Below are 19,898 nucleotides of genomic sequence, written 5' to 3' on the forward strand. Positions count from 1 at the left end.
TTTAAAAAATGTCATACCTCACTTACCTAAGGTAAAAAATATCAATTTTACAAGTTTATATTTTGACAAGACCAAATGTAATATTTTAATTTCTTAAAGTTTAAAGCTCAGAACAAAGTTAAATAAAAAAAAAAAACTATTAAAAAGAAAGCTCAACATGTGAAAGCACACGTGCTTGAGTTTGGTTATATACAAATAAATTAATACAAACACTATAATATCGTAACTACATATAACAAAATTTAATTTTCGGAAATATTATAACATATAAAAACTTTTTTAAATATGTCTAATTCATGAAAGACCAAAAGTTATAAATCATTAAAATCAAAAAAAAATTTGAGACAATAAAATATGATTTTAATTAAAATATTAAAAGAAAAATGTAACGTAGCAACCTTTTCAAAAAAAAAAAAAAAAAAAACATTCATATCAAACATAAATTGTTTAACATAAAAAGTTTGAAACTTTTTTTATTATAATTCAAATTAAATGCACATTCCCGTAACAGAAAAGGTACCTAACATTTTCATTTTATGTGATAAATATTTACAATATTTTTTCTAAAAAAGCATGGCTAAGTTAGAATATAAAAATAAACGTTCATTCGTAACATTGCATAAATAACATAACTGCATATAATATTATAAGTGATTCTAATAGTTTTTATATAATAATATCAAGTTGCCTACAAACTTTAAAAGTTTTAATGTAAAGAAAAACAGATGCTCTTGAAATTTTCTTTAACTAATTGATTATTTATTTTAAAACAATACAATCTCTCTGTATCATATAATGTCCTAAGCTAAAAATTCGATTTGTGTATAAATAAACTGTATTTTTTACTTTTTATTTCATGTTTAGGGTACATTTTTGGATATCAGTTAAATCTCTATCACCATAGAGTCTGTGTAAGCATATTACACTTTACAGTCATTAGCAAATAGGATGTATGTAAAATCATATCAATAAAAAAAAAGCTCAATGAAGCATTAAATACACCACATCTTCCAATTACATATTTTTTTTTCTCTGTGTGACTTTGGTTATTTTATTATCTGTGCAGTTTTTATTGTTTCATGTATTGTTTCATGTATTATTAGCCTAGTTTCCCATTTTTGATTGCTCTTGCGAGGAACCTTACATTGAAAATAATAAAAGTATTCAAACCTTTTTCTATTCATTTCAAATGCATACAATACACAATGAGACTAAAGTGTTACAAATAACAGTTAACGTTCGTTTTGTAGGATATCAACGCGGCATTATTTTGAACAACGTACAAATCTTTCAACAATAAATTATTGTTTACACTGCTCTGAATACATTTATCGTAAATTATATCTCCAATTTCTCTTTCTTCAAATCTTTTAGTAATTTTTTGTTTTTTTTCTTCATTTTTATTAATATTGCTCATGCGGCTATTTAAATACACATTTATGTTATTATCACTCGGTTGATTATTTTTACCAATATGATTCATAAATGCTAGTTTTGCAAAAAAAAACGTTAACGGAGATGCAATAAAACATGTACACAACACAAAAAAAGAAAATTTAGGGGAGCCTAAGCTCCCTAATGTACACAGCAAAGACCAAAAAGGTACATTTAATGTCTTGAAAACAATATACAAACATTGCCGAGGCATAGCTTTAAAGCTGCGATCACATTTTGCCCATTCAAACCAATATTTTTCTTGAGTTAAAAACCCGTAGAAAAATAGAAAAAAGTTTGCCATGCTAGCGCAAAAAACTATCAATCCAGCATAACGAATACTAGTTATTGAACTTGCGTTACCTTTAGCTCCGTATTTTAAAATCATATTTCCGGCTAAAGGACATAAGCACGAAAACGCAAGAAAGAATTTCTGCAAATACAGCGCTACAGTATTTATGGTACGAAATAAATGTAACACGCAGTGATTAACATACCAAAGTGTAGAAACCATAGCAAATGTTGCAAGAAACGTGTAAAACTCAGACTTCATATTTTCCAGCACATGTTTTAAACCCTTTTCAGACACTATATTGGAAGGTGGAAACTCATCCGTTGTTATATCCAGAATTAGAAGGCATGCTATGACTGCGACTGCTGCATCACTCATTACCTCAATGCGCTCGTTGGGTATGTTTCCTTTTGAAAAGAAGAAATAAAACTCATATTTTTCCATTTTTTTAGAAGTTTTCATTCGTCGACGAACATACAAAAATAAATTACGAATAGTTGGCATCAAAGTTAAAATAGCAATAAATCCCCAAGAGACCGCGTAATGAACTAAACAAAGAACACCTCCAATAACAACTAAAACTAGACTTAACAAAGGTCTGATGAGAACTATATTCCGAAACCTACGAAGTTCTGTTTTTGACCACGTTTGTATTTCTATATGAAGGGTTCTCGGTGTTTCAATTGCATAACAGATGAGTAGTATGTCTAATATTTGAATAAATCCCAAAACGCAACATGTTAAAATTATTGATACTTTTTCGGATGGATAATTGCCTTGAAGAGCCAAAGAAAATGGGAGAACAGTGGTAGCTAACATTTCCAAAATAACAAAAGTCAAAACATAATCATCTACACGCTTTACCACCATTGTCCTTACGTTGATGTTTTCCCAAATGGTTAGTACAACGGCAAATCCCAAAAAAAACATAATAAACTCCGCTTGCATATCATCAATAAAACTTGATAAAGCAAGTGTTTGGTTAGCGTTTGTAGTGTGTATCTTTTTTATCGGAATGACTAGAAATGTTGCACACGTTGCCATTATGGAATCTGTGTAGCCAAGCATGCGGTCTGAAGAAACAATATCTCCAAGTTGCCGATTATCTGAGACCATTTTTGTAAGGTTTTCGTGAAAATAATCCGCTTTTTTTTTATCGGCTGTCATAATTTCAGTATTATCGGTGGAAACTCCGATGTCTTTTTTTAAATCAGACATTTTTTATGAAAGCTAAAATAAGAATAACTTATATTATACGATATATAAAAGAATTTTTCATAATTGTTATTTACCCATTGTTAGATCCTACCACGTTCCTGGTAGTACCGCGCTCAAATCGTTTCTCCGCGCAGCGCGCAGTGGGACAAAATTGAGTTTTTTGTGCCAAAATTATTTTCGTAGTTTTTTTTTATTTGAATAGCTATATTTATATATAAAATGCGTAGATAAAGTAATAAACATGTAATTATATAATATAAAAAGAAGTATTAAAAAAATTAAACTTTGGTGAAAAATACGAAATATTTTTAATGGACAAGACAACTTTTATCTGTGTAAATATTAAAAATATTACTTTTCAATGCATGTATTTGTCATAAAATAACTTTTTTAGATTTATATTTAAGAACTTATATATTATAACAGTAATGAAAGGTTTTGTCGGTATTTTTGTGTACAAAACATCTTTTTTTCATGTTTTTTTACCAATCTTTTGTTATAACTTTTTTTATTGCTATTTACATGTTTGGACGATATTGGAGGATAGTTTATCTGATACCTAATAGTAAAGGTTAGTAGCAAAAAAAAAATATCAAAAACTGTCTATTTTCGAAGCATAAAGTCTGAGCGAAAAAAACATTGTTAATTAAAATAATATATTTAAAAATGAAATTAAATAAAGTTAATTTAAAATAATAGTAGCGTAAGAAAGTTGATAAATAAAAAAATGCAAAACAGCGTTTTGGAACACATGTTAAATTAACGTGTAAATAACCGCATAAAATTACGCTCAAATTAATATTTAATGTTTTTTTAACTAGATATTTCCTCTAATGAACATTCTTCACCATTATCACAAATTTTCACTGTGTAATACCGACATTGATTTTTAGGTATTTTGGCACACTCTGTCCCACTGTGCAGCGACATTGTTCGTCAAGATTCATGTTTCGGAGTTATAGAGTTGAGAGAGGGTTATAACCACAAATAAGTAGCCTCATCGTCTGTAATGGCCTTCTCGGCCTTGAGGAGGTGAGTAAACAAAAAAACAACAAAAACAAAAAATTTAACCTTACTTAAGAAGTATTTTAACATTTCTAAGCATTTTAAACATTTCTTTTAAAAGCATTAAGTATCGTTTCTTTTTGTGAAGTACAGTTCGTGAGAAATTTTACCAATATTCAAATATATGAACCATGCGCGTATGTTTAAATATTTATATACCTTGCGACTCTATACATAAAAAAGAAACATTTCTAGTATTTTTTCTAAGTTTTGAGGTTCCACTAGGAAAGTTTAATTGTTTAAGTATTATATATTATAACCATATTCTATATATTATAGTTATATATTTAATTTATATATTGTAAATTGTTATCTTCAACTATTGAATTAAATAAGATAAATTTTTTAATACTCATGTTACAAATATAAATATTATAAATAGAAAGTATTTTAAAACATTTGAAAATACAAATGTGCAGTATTTCATCACTACAAAATTTAAAAACTAAGTAAATAAAATATACATATATTATGTAAATACACAAAATGTAATTAGAAAATACATAAAATATAGCGCCATTATTTGTAAAATAAATATTATATATATATATATATATATATATATATATATATATATATATATATATATATATATATATATATATATATATATATATATATATATATATATAAATATATATATTATTATTATTATTATTATTACTATTATTGTTATTGTTATTATTATTATTACTAATGGTCAGTTACCTTGTAAGCTATAATACCTAGTTCTTTAGTCTTGAAACTATCATCAGGCTTTCTTTATAAAGGCCAATTATCTTTTTTTATTGTTGTGTGTATGATAAATAAAAAATGAAAAAATTATCTTTTCCCCCGTTTTTTCGACCTCTTCTCGTCCCTCGCAACTTTCTATTACAAACCGCGAGACTTAATGAAAATAAAGTAAAAAAACATAAAATAAAAACTAGGTTTAAATAAGGTAAGATATCGCTTCTAGCTTTCCATCTTTTTTTTTTTTTTTCTTCTCTTCGAACAGCAAACGACTATCAAACTAAAATAGTACATTAGCGCAACCTTTTTGACTAATAAAAAATCATTCAAAGTGTAAAAATAGATCTTTTAAAATGTTTATTCGAGCTTTTAATATTGGGGGAGGATTACGTAATATTTAAAGAAGTCGTAATAAATGTAACGCAACAAAAGAATTTCAAAATAAATTATTTAGAAATGAAGCTGTTCATAATTGTTATTTTCATTTTAAAATAAGAAAAAATTTTGCTCTTTTTTTTTTTTTTTTTGTTCTGGCGCACTTTAAACGTCTACGAAAATGTTTATTATAAAACTAACAACGTTTTGGGAGTTGCATGGTTGCAGACAGAAGATTTGAGAAAGATATAATCCAACCTTTAAAGTTTTTGGTGTTTCAAAAGTTTTTTTTTTTTTTGTTGTTGTTGCTGTTGTTGTTTTTGTTTTGTTGTTGTTTTTAAAGTTGTCGCCATTTGTAGATCATTTTCTCTCTTTTTTTAAGAAATTAAAAAAAAATCTTTTTCACATTTCTTGTGGAAACTGTAATTTTTAGGATAAAATTAAATCTATCGACTAAAATAAGTTTGAAAATAAACAATCGATAATTCTCATTATCGATAATTATCAATAGTTATCATTAAATTAATAAAAATTCTCATTGAAATTTTATTTATAATATATGTTTTACAAACACCGAACTTGTTTCATATCAACGTTTTATGATTAACTTTAATACAAAATATATATATTTACGTAATTTTGTTTATGGAAATTTTAACTTGACTGCTTAAGCATAAAGTAAATGAAATTTTTCCATTATAACTTTCAAATTTATTTAGGTTAATAGAGTTGAATTTATTTTATCCTAAATATTACTGTCACCACAAGAAATGAAAAGTATGTAAAAAATGTGTAGCCATTAATAGATAACTTTTTTAAAAATATGTAAAATATATAAAAAAATTCTATTAATGGCAACAACTTGAAAAACAACAACAACGACAACAACAACAAAAAGCATATATAACAGCAAAAAAGAAATAAACCTTACTTGTTTTACTTTAAAAAGTTTATTTTCATGTAAAGTTTCAAATTTTTATTAATTGTTATTGTTTTTTTTTTTTTTTTCTTTGACATATTTTGTTATCCGGTTCAAAGTCTATTTTTAAAATAAAATTAAAATAGAGAACTAGATTTTTTTTAGAACTAGAGAAATAGATTTTTAAAATTTTTTAAAAAACCTATTTCTTTGGTTTAGAGTAATTATACTAAGGTAGAGAAATGAAAATTGAACACTGCTCTTTTCTAAAAGTAATGTTCTATTTCCCGGAAGAAATTAAAAGAGAAATACTAAAAAAAAAAATCTGATAACAAATCAGCGACTTTTTATTGATAAAAATCAACTTATTAATTAAAGAATCAATTAATCAAACTAAATATTTTAACTTTTGCGTGCACATTTTAACTACCTTCTTATGTCAACACATGATTGAAGAATCAACTAACCAGATTGTAAAGATTGTCATTCCGATGACGCAATATATTGGAAAAATTAAAAAAAAATAAAAACACCTTTTGAAGCTAAAAAATGTCAATCCATATAATTCACAGCAAAACATTAAATAAATTCACACATCAAATGAATTCCAGATATCAAGTATCAAATGAATTCAAATTCAAACATAAATTCAGCAGACTCTCTAGTAATGCAACAAACTCTAAGATTATAGGCTACAGAATATTTTTAGAACGTATTACATAACGTTTAATTCATATATTGAATCATATTTAAGTTCCTAAAGTTAGTTTCTTTAAAAAATAAATTTAATAAAAAGTTTATATTCCAAACATTGTGCAAAAGATTTATGTTAGCTTTTTATTTTTGTTTTGTTTTTTATTAAAACTTTAATTTTTATGAAATTATTATTTTGGTGTTTTCAACAATTTTTCAACTTGTGAGTTAGAGCAATGACAAATATACAGTTGGAACTCAGTGCACAGTAAACCCCCTATTTGAAAAATGTAAACCCCCATAGTAAACCTCCTATTTGAAAAATGCGATTTTAATGTGCTAGCTGGGCATATGACACTATTTAATGGATTGATAAAATTTTGATCTTTTTGCAATAACAATCATTCACAGGTAAAAGCTTTTTGAAATAACTATGGCTACCATTCCAGAGCGAGGAATTATAAACAGTTGAAGTGACGGTAAATTTAAGACTCCAATACTATCTATCTGATAGCAACAAGGTTTAATGTAAAAGTAGACCGAATACATTTATTAATTTTAATCTTAATTTTATTTTAAATTGTGTGGCTCAAAAAAAAAATTTTTAATAAATGAAATCTCATTTTTCAAGTTTAAAAGAATTAGAGTTAAATGTATTTCCAAACTATAGTGAGTAAACAAATGCAGTCAAAGTAGCCTGAGTATGGAGTTGCTGAAATGTAGATTTTATAAAAACAGTATTTGTAAAGATTAAAATTGTTTCTATATATATACATCATATAATACCCAGATAAAAATGTTAGCCAAATACGATGCTCGGCCTCTTTATTGATAATACAATACTAAAAAGAAAAAACTCTCGGAGAAAAAATTCTCGGAGTTCTTGTAGACGAAAACTCATACTGGAAATAATAAACAATAATATCTCCATGAAAGTTGCTAAATGTATTAGAATTATATATAAAGTATATATCTAATAAGAATAAATATGTACATATATATATATATATATATATATATATATATATATATATATATATATATATATATATATATATATATATATATATATATATATGTATATACATATATATATATATATATACATATATATATATATATATATACATATATATATATATATATATATATATATATATATATATATATATATATATATATATAGTATATATATATATATACATATATATATATATATATATATATATATATATATATAAATATATATATATATATATATATATATATATATATATATATATATATATATATATATATATATATATATATATATATATATTATGAAGATTGTTTGCTCCTAAACCCAAAACGTTCAGAAGTTATTTTTAGTAGATTGAGAAAAAGTTTTTTCTAAGTAATTTCATGCTTATATGTCTGTTTGTTTATAATATCCTTTCATCAGGTGTAATTGAAAGTCCGAAAACTTTGTTAGTTCTCTCAAAAAAACAAATAACATCCTGTAGGAGGTCATTCTTAAATTATTTTTGTCTGACTGCATTGAACATTTTAAAAGCAACAATAAAGAAAATAGGAGGTTTTAATAAATTCTTTCATAAGCAAATGTTGTCTAGGAAATGTCTACATTAACTTTCATTAACTTCTTCATGCTTCAGTGACCTGTAGATTCTAGGTTTGTATTACCGCTTTCAAACAAAAATAAGAGTTGATCTGACTAAGAATATTAAATGTTTAAATAGTCTATTAGTTTTAAAGAGCTAAATGCAATTCCATTATTTGTTAAATACCAAAAACTTTTTAGCTTTATCAGAAAAACATCGCAGAAAGAGATATGGAAAATAGTTTTAATTTACTGCGGAGAGTTTCATTTTTTCAAATGAACACTGAAAATCATCTGATTATATGTATATAAAATATAATCACCTTTCCCGCTCTCCCACCTCGGCCCCCCTCCCTCCCTTCCTTTCTTGAGTTCCTAATTTCTCTAACTTGATTTGTTAGAAAAATTAAGTTTTCAAAACTCTATTTAAGTTTTTCCCACCAAGTATAATAATATGTTGAAGTAGCTGAGCCTTAGAAAAACATTTACATGCTTTATATCCACTGCTAGTGTCCAATTAAAACTTTCACTACAAGGATGTTTGAAGCTTAAAAAAATGTATCTTTATAATAAGAAAACCTATATTTTCTTTTTTTCTTTTCTACAATATGTTCAAATTTTATATATTTAAAAAAGCTTTACAAAACTACCACCTCCATCAATCTCAACTTACTTCATGTATTAATTTGATGGGTCTGGTTGCACCATATTCGTTTTATTGTTAACCCATGGGTCTTCATGGTTACCTCACGGCACTAAGCATTAAACAAGAGAACATTGTAATGCAAAATTTTTTTTTACTTGAATTAGTTTTTAATTAATTTAGCATATCATTAAGTTGAAAATACATAAGTTTAATATAGAAGTTTGATTGTTATCATAAGCATTCAAAAATTTATCAAAACATGTGTAAATATTATACATTTATATTACAGAAAGTATGACACTTTCTTTTGATGTAGTTACTTTTAATGACTTGTAAAGTTGCTATATATACGTTAAATAAAAAGTCAAACTGTAGTAAGTTTTATAAAAAAACTGTAAGATTTTTCATGGTTTTTACCTTCAAAGTAATGAATCAGACTTTATAGTTCTAGTATATTGTAGAACAGTTCTTGGGTTTTGTCACATTGACTTTTTTCCTAGCTAAGTATTCTTAAATTAATTTACAGCCGGTATATGTTTGAAAAATGTAACTGCTTCGTAAATTTATTTCAAAAAAGGACCCAAAGCAAATAAAAACTTCTAACTTTCATTCCAGAAATCGAGTCAAAACAGTAACGTGCTCTGGATTTTTTAAATTTGATTTTGTTACATCCAAGTCTTGTTGCAAAAAGAACGTTTAATCCTTCTTTTTAAATGTTTCTAAATTTTATCAAAAACTAAAGATTTTCGTTTATGGCAGGGATTGGGATGATTGATTTATTATTTATCAACTACTTGAGGGACAGCGCTGACGCATCTTAATTTAGCTACGTAGTAATAAAAATATTTTGCTGCTATCTATTTATGTTGATTATGTTAATATATGATAATTATATTGATTATGTTGATTACAGCTAATTCTTAGATTATTTTGATTGTGTTAAAACAAAGAACTTCACAAGATAACTGCACAAAGGATTCACAAAGGAAGGAGAGGATTTCATCTCTTCAAAGTTAAAAGGATTGCTTAGGAAAGTTAAACTATTTTATCTTTTCTTCTTTTTTTAATCTTACAGAAGGCTTTTTACATCTAGCAAAAACTGCAAAAAGTAATTGAATTGGTGAGAAGAAGAGCAGTACTAGTCCATTTTTGTTATTTGCACTTTTTTCAATAATTTCTTTTAACTTATGTCGATCTCTGTATGTTCTACAAAAATAATACTAGCCCATCTTTCTTTCATTATATTTTGCCAAAGAGTAGATTTAAAGTTGATTTAAAGAACTAGTCCAGGACTAGTACTCATTTTCTACTCAATTCTTATAAGGCGCCAAATCAAGTTTAATAAATTCAATCACCATTATGCGCCTATGTCTTTAAGATGTCAGTTTAGTACAAGCCTAGGTAATTGATAAATACTTAACGTTATTGTTTTGTTTAATTTGAGTTAAATATTAATGAACAATTTTTTGAAATATTGTCGGAAAATTCTGTTTAATTATCATGAGTGACTCAGAAACAAGAAAGAAAAATAACGTAAAGCAAATCCTCAAACCTGGAAACGACAAAAGATAATATAAATAGATAGAATACCCTATTATTGTAAAAAATATTTTGAAAAAAATGTTTGAGTTTATCTAAAAACGTAATACTTTGCGAGCTCACGATTTAAAAATCAAAAGGGCGTCCATAAAGTACGTACTCAGTAAAACCACTGATTTAGAACCCTCTCCCTTTTTGTACGCACCTGTATGCTTTTAACAACCTTCCCCCACTCCTCTGCTTACGTACGTATTATTTGTTAGAAAAACCCCTTTTTACCTTAAGAATAAGTTTTTCAAAACTTTATAAGCAAGGAAACTTTGCTTTAAATCGACATATTTACGTTACATAACATAATATTGATCTTTTATTCTTGTGAAAATTGATGCTTTTGTTACGTCTTTCGAAATTTCTATTCATTCCAGAAATATTGCGTCCTGAAAGGGGCTTGGCGATAAGACTATTTTGTCTTCTTCTCGCCCCCGCCATTTGTATATTTTACAAATACGAAAGTTGCAATTATTTTAAACGGTAAAATTATAATAGTAGTAATTAAAAAAAAAAAAATTGTTTCATTTTGTTAGAAATTGTCGCAATTGATAAAAGTACGATATTAGGACAAAAATTAAGATACTTGATATTAAATAATGCCCTTCTTTGTAATTTTTCTGTTTAACAATGAAAGTTTTTACGTAACTTGAAAAAATCAACATGGTTACACTTTTGGTTGTCAAGAAATCTGGTAAGTTCATCACTTGCACAATGTTTTAATAAGTGTTTTTGAATGACATCGATTTCCTAGATAAAATTAGCAGTAAACGTACAAAAATAAACTTTAGCGCGTTTTTAGATGGTTACAAAAGCAGTAGCCTAAGTATAAATTTTGAGATAGGTAGAGTATTTAAAACTGTTGACTGTTTGTGGGCACTTCTGGGTGATACTTCTGGTATTACTCTGATGTATGAGGGCAGTGTATGTAGTGGGGCATTGTAAAAGGAATTCTTTTTACACGTATCATGAGTTTTATCATAATTAGATGAAAAAAATGTCAACAAGCTGGTATACAAGTAGAGTAGAGACAAACTCCTAGCAGCGTTAGAGCCAAAGAGCTAATAAAGGCAAGGGCTCCTAAATAATCATTGATTTTTTATTTCATTTTTTATGAAGCAGAAATATATTAGTGGTTGTAACGAAACTTTGGCGGGGGTGGGGGAAAGGGCTGGCATAATTTCTTGCTACGCTACTGATTGCTACCTATGCATGCAAACATTGATTAAGTCACTGTTCCGTTAGAGCGCATTTTTTTTACAGTTTTTTTTCTTTGCACTTCGTTTTTCGATCAAATATTTTGTAATGGTAATTCGACGCAATAAAACATGTTTCGTATCCGTAGAGACATCGACTACTAAACAGTTTTCAATAATTTATAAAAAAAGTCATGTAAACTATCTAATATAATCTATCTGATAGAAGACTATTTATCCGATATAACAATTTATTGCTTTTTATAAGATATAATCTAAAAAACGATGGTAAAGAAAGCCGTTCAATCTTCTACTTAAGGTTCTGAGCACTCTAATAACCTTCTTTTTGTAGCGTTGGTGTCTAACCCACCCTATGGAAAATCAAAAATAAAATCTTATTCAATTAAAATAGTATTTTACGCATTTTTCTAATTTACTTGTTTTAGAATTTATTTCTCTTTCGATGGAAAATAGGTTAGTGGCCCTAATCAAAATTTGACGTAAAGTAGCCGGGCATAATTGTTTATATGTTGCTGCTTTTTGCTTCTTTTATTCAGCGTGGCTGTTGTTAACAATCACTCTAACCGAGGTAAAAAATGATTACTTTTTGTTTGTTTATTAATTAAGAAATATATTCATAAAACATTTGTCTAAAACGAAGTAGTGTCAGTTAGTCCTTTCCAGACAACAATTATTCCAGTTAGCCTTTTCCAGAAATAACTTTCGTTTCGATTTGAGTGATTTTTAACAACAACCACGTTGAATAGAAAAAGCAAAAATACGAAACTTTGAATAAATTTGCAAAATGCAGAGCTACTTCCAAAGCAAGAAAAATAAACCATACAGTCTTTTAATACAAATTAAGTTTCACACTTTTAAATAAGTGATGTAAATAACATTAAATTTAATTTTATTAATAAAATTGAAAAATAAAAGAATTAACATAAAAAAATGGATGCATTTTGATAACCGCATCAGTTGCTCAGTATAGCGAATGCAGTCGAGTGGTTAAAAAAATGCATTTTATAATTTAAAATTATATGGTTGACTGTGAAGAAAAGTGTTCTATATAATAAAATTACATAAGTTTAACTTTTTTTTTCAGTAAATTTTTGTTAATTTTTTTACTTTAAATTTTCAAAATTAAAAAGTGAAAAAAAAATAACAAAAATGCAAACCACAATATTTAAACAACCAGATTCCAATCACATATTTAAAATTAGGCCCACTCTGTTTTTATTTAAGAACTTAACTTTATGTTACAACTTGAAGCAAACTAAAAAATAAAAACATTGCAAAAAAATTACGATAATTGGAGTCTTGGAACAATAAAACTCTTAAATGTTTACATCCCTTCCATAGCAAATGTTTACATCCCTTCCATTAGTAAATGTTTACATCCCTTCCATGTCATTAGCGTGAGAGTAACAAATTTTATAATGTCTAATAATGATGTCTAATAACATAAATTTTGAGATGTAATATTAAAATAATTATGAAAAAGCAATGGTTTTGGTTGAAATTGAAAAACTAACAGCAATTTAACTGTCATGTGTAACATAATCTATCTTATGAAGTCTTTCATAATATATTCAGCTAATGCTTCCTACATTAAAATTTTTTATTTTTCTTAACTGAATGTTATTACTTTTTTTTTTTTTGTTACATGTATTTTAGCATTATTTGGTTATATTTTGTAAGCATATTTTGCTTATATTATGATGTGTAAAAATTTTAGTTGCGAAAATATATATAAAATATAAAAAATAAAAAAATTAAAACAACTCGTATATAATATTACTTTATTACTCTAATATACTTCGTTCTTCTTAAATTCAATTACTCTTGGTCAGGTTATAATGCTGTTTGATGAGCTGAACTTGCCTTCGCGGGCCTTGGTATGTGGCCTCTATATGGCAATTAGCCGAAGGAGGAGGATAAACCCCTATACCAACCTCGGTACGTTAAATCTAAAGAACTTAGCATAATTTTTATATTCAATAGTACATCTATCTTAGTATATATACTTGATGGAACACTTTCTTGATAGTGTCCTATTTCTTTAATATGTTATAATGTTATATTGGGATTTAATCAAGAATATACTTAAGTGCCAAACTAAAGCATGTTCTTGCTTATATCGCATTAGAATGTTTAGAAAACGATTGAAACAACCACCTCATTTGGTGAGGGTGTAAACTTTACAAAATCATAACTTTTGAACACTAAACAATTTCTAAATGAATTTCAAAACATGTTGACTTGAATCTATGTAAGAAAGTAAAAAAATAAAAATTACTAATTTGTTATCCAAATTAGTGTTTAAACCTCACATTTGGGTTAGAGATGGTAAATGCTTCAATGCTTCATGGTATTTTTGTTTTCAGACTCCAAGCACTACAATTTTTATTTCTTAATTTAATTATAAATCGGTACTACGTGTTATCTCGGGTTATACTAATATTACACAGTGGCGTAACAAAGTATTTTTGGCCAACAGGCATACGTGTCCAAGGTGCCAATTTCTGTTTCTCCGGAACAATAATTTTTCTGAAACAAAACAAAAAAGCAAACTCTTTAAACATATCTTAGGTATCCTAAACCTTAAGGCCCTGAGCCCAGCTGCTTGAGGGACCGTAAGTTTTGCTTACACTGGCCTTGCGGTAGCTAGGCAACTGATACTATTTGCATATAAAGATATATACATAAAAGGTTCTAAATTTTCCTTGCCCATAAAAAATACAGCAGTGGTTTAAACCAAAACTCTTAGGGTCTGTAGATATTCTTGAATTTGTGGGCATTTTTCTCATCAAAGTCGCAAAAAAGCCTCACAAAAAGAAAGCAACTTTCAATCCTTATTTTTTTAATAATAGAAATATTTACGCTGAAAACATTTAAAAAAGAACTAAAAATTATTCCAATTATTTTCCTTTCAAATGGTCTACCTTTTTTGACTTCGATGGGTATGTTGGCCTTCTGCTCACTGCCATGTTTCAGCTTTATCTGAATTCCAGACTTTTCGAATAGTTAGCCAGGGATTCGATATTTTTGAGATAGTTTGATTCAAAGAATGATTTTTGAAGCCAAAACTATCATCGAACGGGACTAGAGAGGGTTTTAATCGTAAAAATTTACACAATATTGCGGCCATATTTACGTTGCAAATTTTTCCACATAAAATAGTACTCGATGTAAAAGTATTTTTACAAAATGGGCCAAAGTTCAAGATCCAATATTTAAGAAACAAATAAATGTTTTCTTAAAAAAAAGACATTAAGTCCAAAATGTTTAAAATTTTTTGCTGTTTTAATAAAAATCATCGCAATTAATTTTCAATAAAACTCATTTGTTGTTCGATTTTTTCAAACAAATGGTTGAGAGTTTAGTATCGCGACAACTTCAAATTGATATGATATAACAACAAAACAAAGTTGTTAAAAAAGAACCTTACGGTTTTCATTTGTCCTCATTGCACGGTTTCCATTTGTCCTCATTGCACGGGTGAATTTGAAACAATAAATTTATAATTACTATAACTTAAACAACTATCGAAAATTTACAAAATGTTTTGATGATTATATGCTGATGATTGCATTTTGTTAAGTATTTTGTCATCGAAAAATAAATATTAATAATACATCAGTAAAAATTAACTAAATATAGTTTATAAAATGCTATTCTTAAATAATAAAAATTAGGAATCTCAAGTAAATTTTTATATAAGTAACAGAATATTAAATAATAAATAGTTCTTCTTATAGATTTCATAGCACGTTATTGTAGGTTTTATTTTGTCTTTTAAATACAAAATTTAAAAGACAATTATTATTTTGTATTATTACTTTCATATTTCAATAAATCATTTTAACTTTTTTTGTTTTGTTTTGATTTTCTTATAACCTTCTAATAAAGACTTTCATCTATGGCACCGTTAAAAATTCAGTTATACATTTTTATTGCAACCTTCTGGCAACCCTGTAGAGTAAGAAGAAATATAAAATTGTCTCAATGTCTCCGCAAGTACTGCAAACAACTTGTTTCTCTATAAAGTCTTTGTTTTGTAGTTACAGGGTCCTGCAACTCTAAAACAAAAGATTCGCAGAGAAATATATCACACGCCTTACTTTCAGGGACGAAGCAAAATGTTCGATTACAAAACATATTTTAATATATTACTGCACTTGCATATTTTATAACATTTAACTGAATGTATTAATGTCATGTTTAATATATTTTAAGTTAAAACTTTTAAAATACACCGTATACGTAGTGAAAATGAAAAATGAAAATCCACTGCATATACGGAGAACTTTCATGAATCATGCTTTTTTGATAATGGCCGTAAAGAGACACCTTTTGTGTCTCTTTGTGAATGGCCGTAAAACTATTTACAACTTAAACGTTAAAACTGCAAAGAAAAGTTTAAACTGTTAAAAAAAATTGTGCAAAAAAACTTTTAACACGGTAATTCAAAAACTTTACACTGGTTTTAGGACCGTTTAAATAAGTTGCTCATCTATGTATGAATCATCGATTTCTATAAAGGTCGATGTATAATTTTGATTTAAAAACTGAAACCGTATTACTACGACGTCATGATGTGTAGCCATTTCTAATTAGAGAAAAAACCTTATTTGTCAAAAAAAAAATTTTCAAATTTAAAATTATTTTAAATCTTAAAGGTGAATGTCGTTTTTTTTTTAATAAACGTTTAACTTTTGTTTTTTCAACTAGAAAGAAATTAAAATAAAATATTTAATAAACTCCTCTTGTAGTATATAGTATATTTTCTAATCCTAAAGTTGTTGACGACGAACTAACTGTTAAAAAATTTAATCTGATAAAAAAGTTTTTTTCAGCTTTTATCTAAACTACTCCTCCTTGCTTTAAAATCTTTTTTTGTTACTTTTTTAGTTTTTGTGAATGATAACACAACTTCTTTTGTAGTATTGCCAGTCAAAAGACGGTTAAGAAAGAAAAGAAAATTTAATAGTTAAAACATTAAAATTTAAAATAAAGAATCATTGATTCTTATATGAACTATAATGGCCTATAGTTTTTTTTAAATGGTCCTGCTTCTTTCATCTTCAAGATTAACAAAAATGAAAGTATGTAGTTGTATATATATTTTTATTTGTATATATTTTATATATAAAATATATATTTGTATATATAAAAATATGCGGAAGGGTCTTTTTGATTACCTTTTTTATTAGGTTGAAACTGAAGCAATTATAATTAAAGCAGCAGAACATGTTGCATTATTTTTTTATAAGGTTGTTTGTAAAAAAAAATCGTTTTAAAATGTAAATTAATAACTAATTTTGATAGTGAACTTTCAATTAATAACAGAGCTATGTTCAATTTGTCAAGAAAAAACTATATTGTTTTAAGGTCGGGAGTAATTTAATTGGTCGGTTTAATTTTAGAAAGTGATATCCTTCTTAGGTGAGCTGGTTAAACAACAGCCGTTGGTAAAATGAGGAAATTTTTGATGGGTAGTTCCGGGAATTAAAGAGAAAGCAAGAATAATGTGAAAAGTTTCTACTTATCATCCTTATCCTTATTTTTTGTATATTACCGCCCCAACCCAAACACTCAGTTAATATAGCAGCATTCTTTTGCATAAATTCCGTAAATCAGTTAACGTATGTACTGAAACCCTATATATTTCCGCAATTTACCGGTTGAAAATTTCTGCATTTTACCAATAGCCGTTGTTTAACCAGCTCACCTTTGAAAGATATCACTTTCTAAAATTAAAAGATTTTAAATCTAAATATTGTTTAAGAACATATTAACTAAGTTTAACTTATCTTACTAATGTATTATTACTTAGACCAAACACTTAATAAAATAGAATCAATTACATAAATATATTTTTCACTAATTGTCGTTAGTTGTTGTAGTTGTAACATGGCCTACTTAAATACACAGGCTTCTCTATTTTGTTTAAATCGAAGAAAAAGTAGTAATAATAATAAAAAAATAATAATAAAAAAATAATAATAATAATAATAAAAAATAAAAAAAATAGAAGGTTATTTAAAAAAATACATACTCTACCGGGTGGACAAACTTTTTGAAAATATTTTGATTATTGCGCTATAAATTTTAAATAAATCTGGCACATTAAAATCATTTTTGAGTTGGCGAAATCGAAATCACAACTTAACATTGTTTATTTAGTTGTGACTATTTTTTAGTAATAGATAGTAACTATGGTTATTAAACGCTGCGCTTATTAAAAAAAAACCAAGCATTTATTATCCATAATAGTTATCTAAAATGACTTGAGAAAGACTTGACTTAGATTGTCTGAATTGGGGATATTTGGGCCTAGATTGTCCGAATTGGGGATATTTGGGCTTAGATTGTCTGAATTGGGGATATTTGGGCCTAGATTATCTGAATTGGGGATATTTGGGCCTAGATTATCTGAATTGGGGATATTTGGGCTTAGATTGTCTGAATTGGGGATATTTGGGCCTAGATTATCTGAATTGGGGATATTTGGGTTTTCAAGAACTGAAATAAAAAATACACAAATTATTAAACATAAGTTTTAAAAGTACAAAAAAAAACTAACGCAAACTGATTAAAAATATGAAATAAAATATTTTGATTTTCTTTCAATAGAACTACTAATTCTCTTTCTGGTGTTATTAAAATACAAAGTTTAGCATAGCAAATCTGTCACAGGCATACTCTAATTGATATAATGTTGATATGATATAATATAATGTATAATGTTGTAGTTGTTAATCGTCTCCGGACATTTTATTTAAATAACTGTAATCAGTTAATTCTTTTTGACAGTATTTAGTACAACAAAATTTGCAACATTTCAAACTTCTTCATCAATTTTTTTTTCCATCTCCTTTTTCACCATGTGATTCAAGCAAACTTGTAGAAAAAGAAACATTTAAACCAACGACCTTAAAAAAAGAATGCTTTTATAAAACTCATTACCTTTTCAAATCCTAATTACACCTATATCAGAATATTCAGCAAATAACTTTCATAGAATCACCTGATTAAAGCTTGCCTAACAGTAATATTGACGGAAGTGGGAGTCCCTTCAGCAATAAATGAGTTTGCAATGATGAACAAAACATCAAGGCAAACTGAAGAATTTTTGTAGATCAAGTAAATTTGTTTTTTTGTTTAGACACTTTTAAGGTCTTTAAGAACAGAATTTCTTTTTCAATGCTATAATGTGAAATGAAGTTTTACAGCATACTTCTCTTTAACATACTTTGGTGGGTTAATCTGAATCAAGATTGTAAAGAAACTGTAAGATATTTATAAAAAAGTTTGACATGTAGATTTTTAGTCACATACCAAAAATTTATATGTTGTACATAGATACGCGGAAATCTGGTAGGCTGGAATGGTAGATATAGGTGCGCTGGAAATCCGCGTACATTGGTACGCGGAAGTCTGCGTTTTACGGAACCAAAAATTGTGCTAAAAATCTGCGCTACTCTTTTTTTTATGGTTTTTTTTGCTGGTGAGTAATAAACGTCTTATTTTTAAGACTTTCATATTAAAATAGATATTTATCGAAAACAAGAATTATCAAACTTTACGATTGTGTGATTTATGATTGCAATGAATAGTTTAACAAGCGGTTCTATTGACAAATAAAACCGTTAGAAATATTAAATTAAAACCAATTTCAGTAATTGTTGAATAAAAAACTTTAAGCATTCAGTAAATGTTAGAAAAATGAAGAAATACTCTTTCATTTTTCTGACCTATTCTTTCATTCAAGTTTACACATTTTTTACAAACCTACCTAGTTTCATTAAAAAAAATTTTCACATACCTTATTTACTCACGCACTTTAGGTAGCTAATTTTTATTACCGTTGGGAGGAAGGGGGGAGGAAAAATGGCAACTTTGAGCATCTGCTTCCCCGCAGATGCTCAAAGTTGCCATTTTTTAAAGAACAATTATTTAGTGAAAAAGCAATAATTTCCTACTTTTATTTTATTTCTAAAACCGCAACTGTGAACTTCCATAATTATATATCAATCGAAAGAATATTAAACAGGCTTTCAGAGTTTATTGTAGAATATTTTATAAAACATTTTGAAAACTTTTATAGAGTAGGAAATAATAGCACACTTAAATGT

The 19,898-nt window shown here is 26.9% G+C and overlaps 1 protein-coding gene across 1 annotated transcript; it reads right to left on the reverse strand.

Moving 5' to 3' along the window:
• Nucleotides 1-177: 177 nt before the first annotated feature.
• LOC105848315 (endosomal/lysosomal proton channel TMEM175) lies at nucleotides 178-15,337 on the reverse strand. Its single transcript, XM_065815443.1, has 2 exons — nucleotides 15,209-15,337; nucleotides 178-2,956 (listed from the first exon to the last, which is right to left on the reverse strand). Exon 2 carries the CDS (start codon nucleotides 2,942-2,944, stop codon nucleotides 1,220-1,222), a length of 1,725 nt encoding a protein of 574 aa, XP_065671515.1. The 5' UTR covers nucleotides 2,945-2,956; nucleotides 15,209-15,337; the 3' UTR covers nucleotides 178-1,219.
• Nucleotides 15,338-19,898: the final 4,561 nt, after the last annotated feature.

Source organism: Hydra vulgaris, chromosome 13 (assembly GCF_038396675.1).
Source record: "Hydra vulgaris chromosome 13, alternate assembly HydraT2T_AEP".
Taxonomy (NCBI): domain Eukaryota; kingdom Metazoa; phylum Cnidaria; class Hydrozoa; order Anthoathecata; family Hydridae; genus Hydra; species Hydra vulgaris.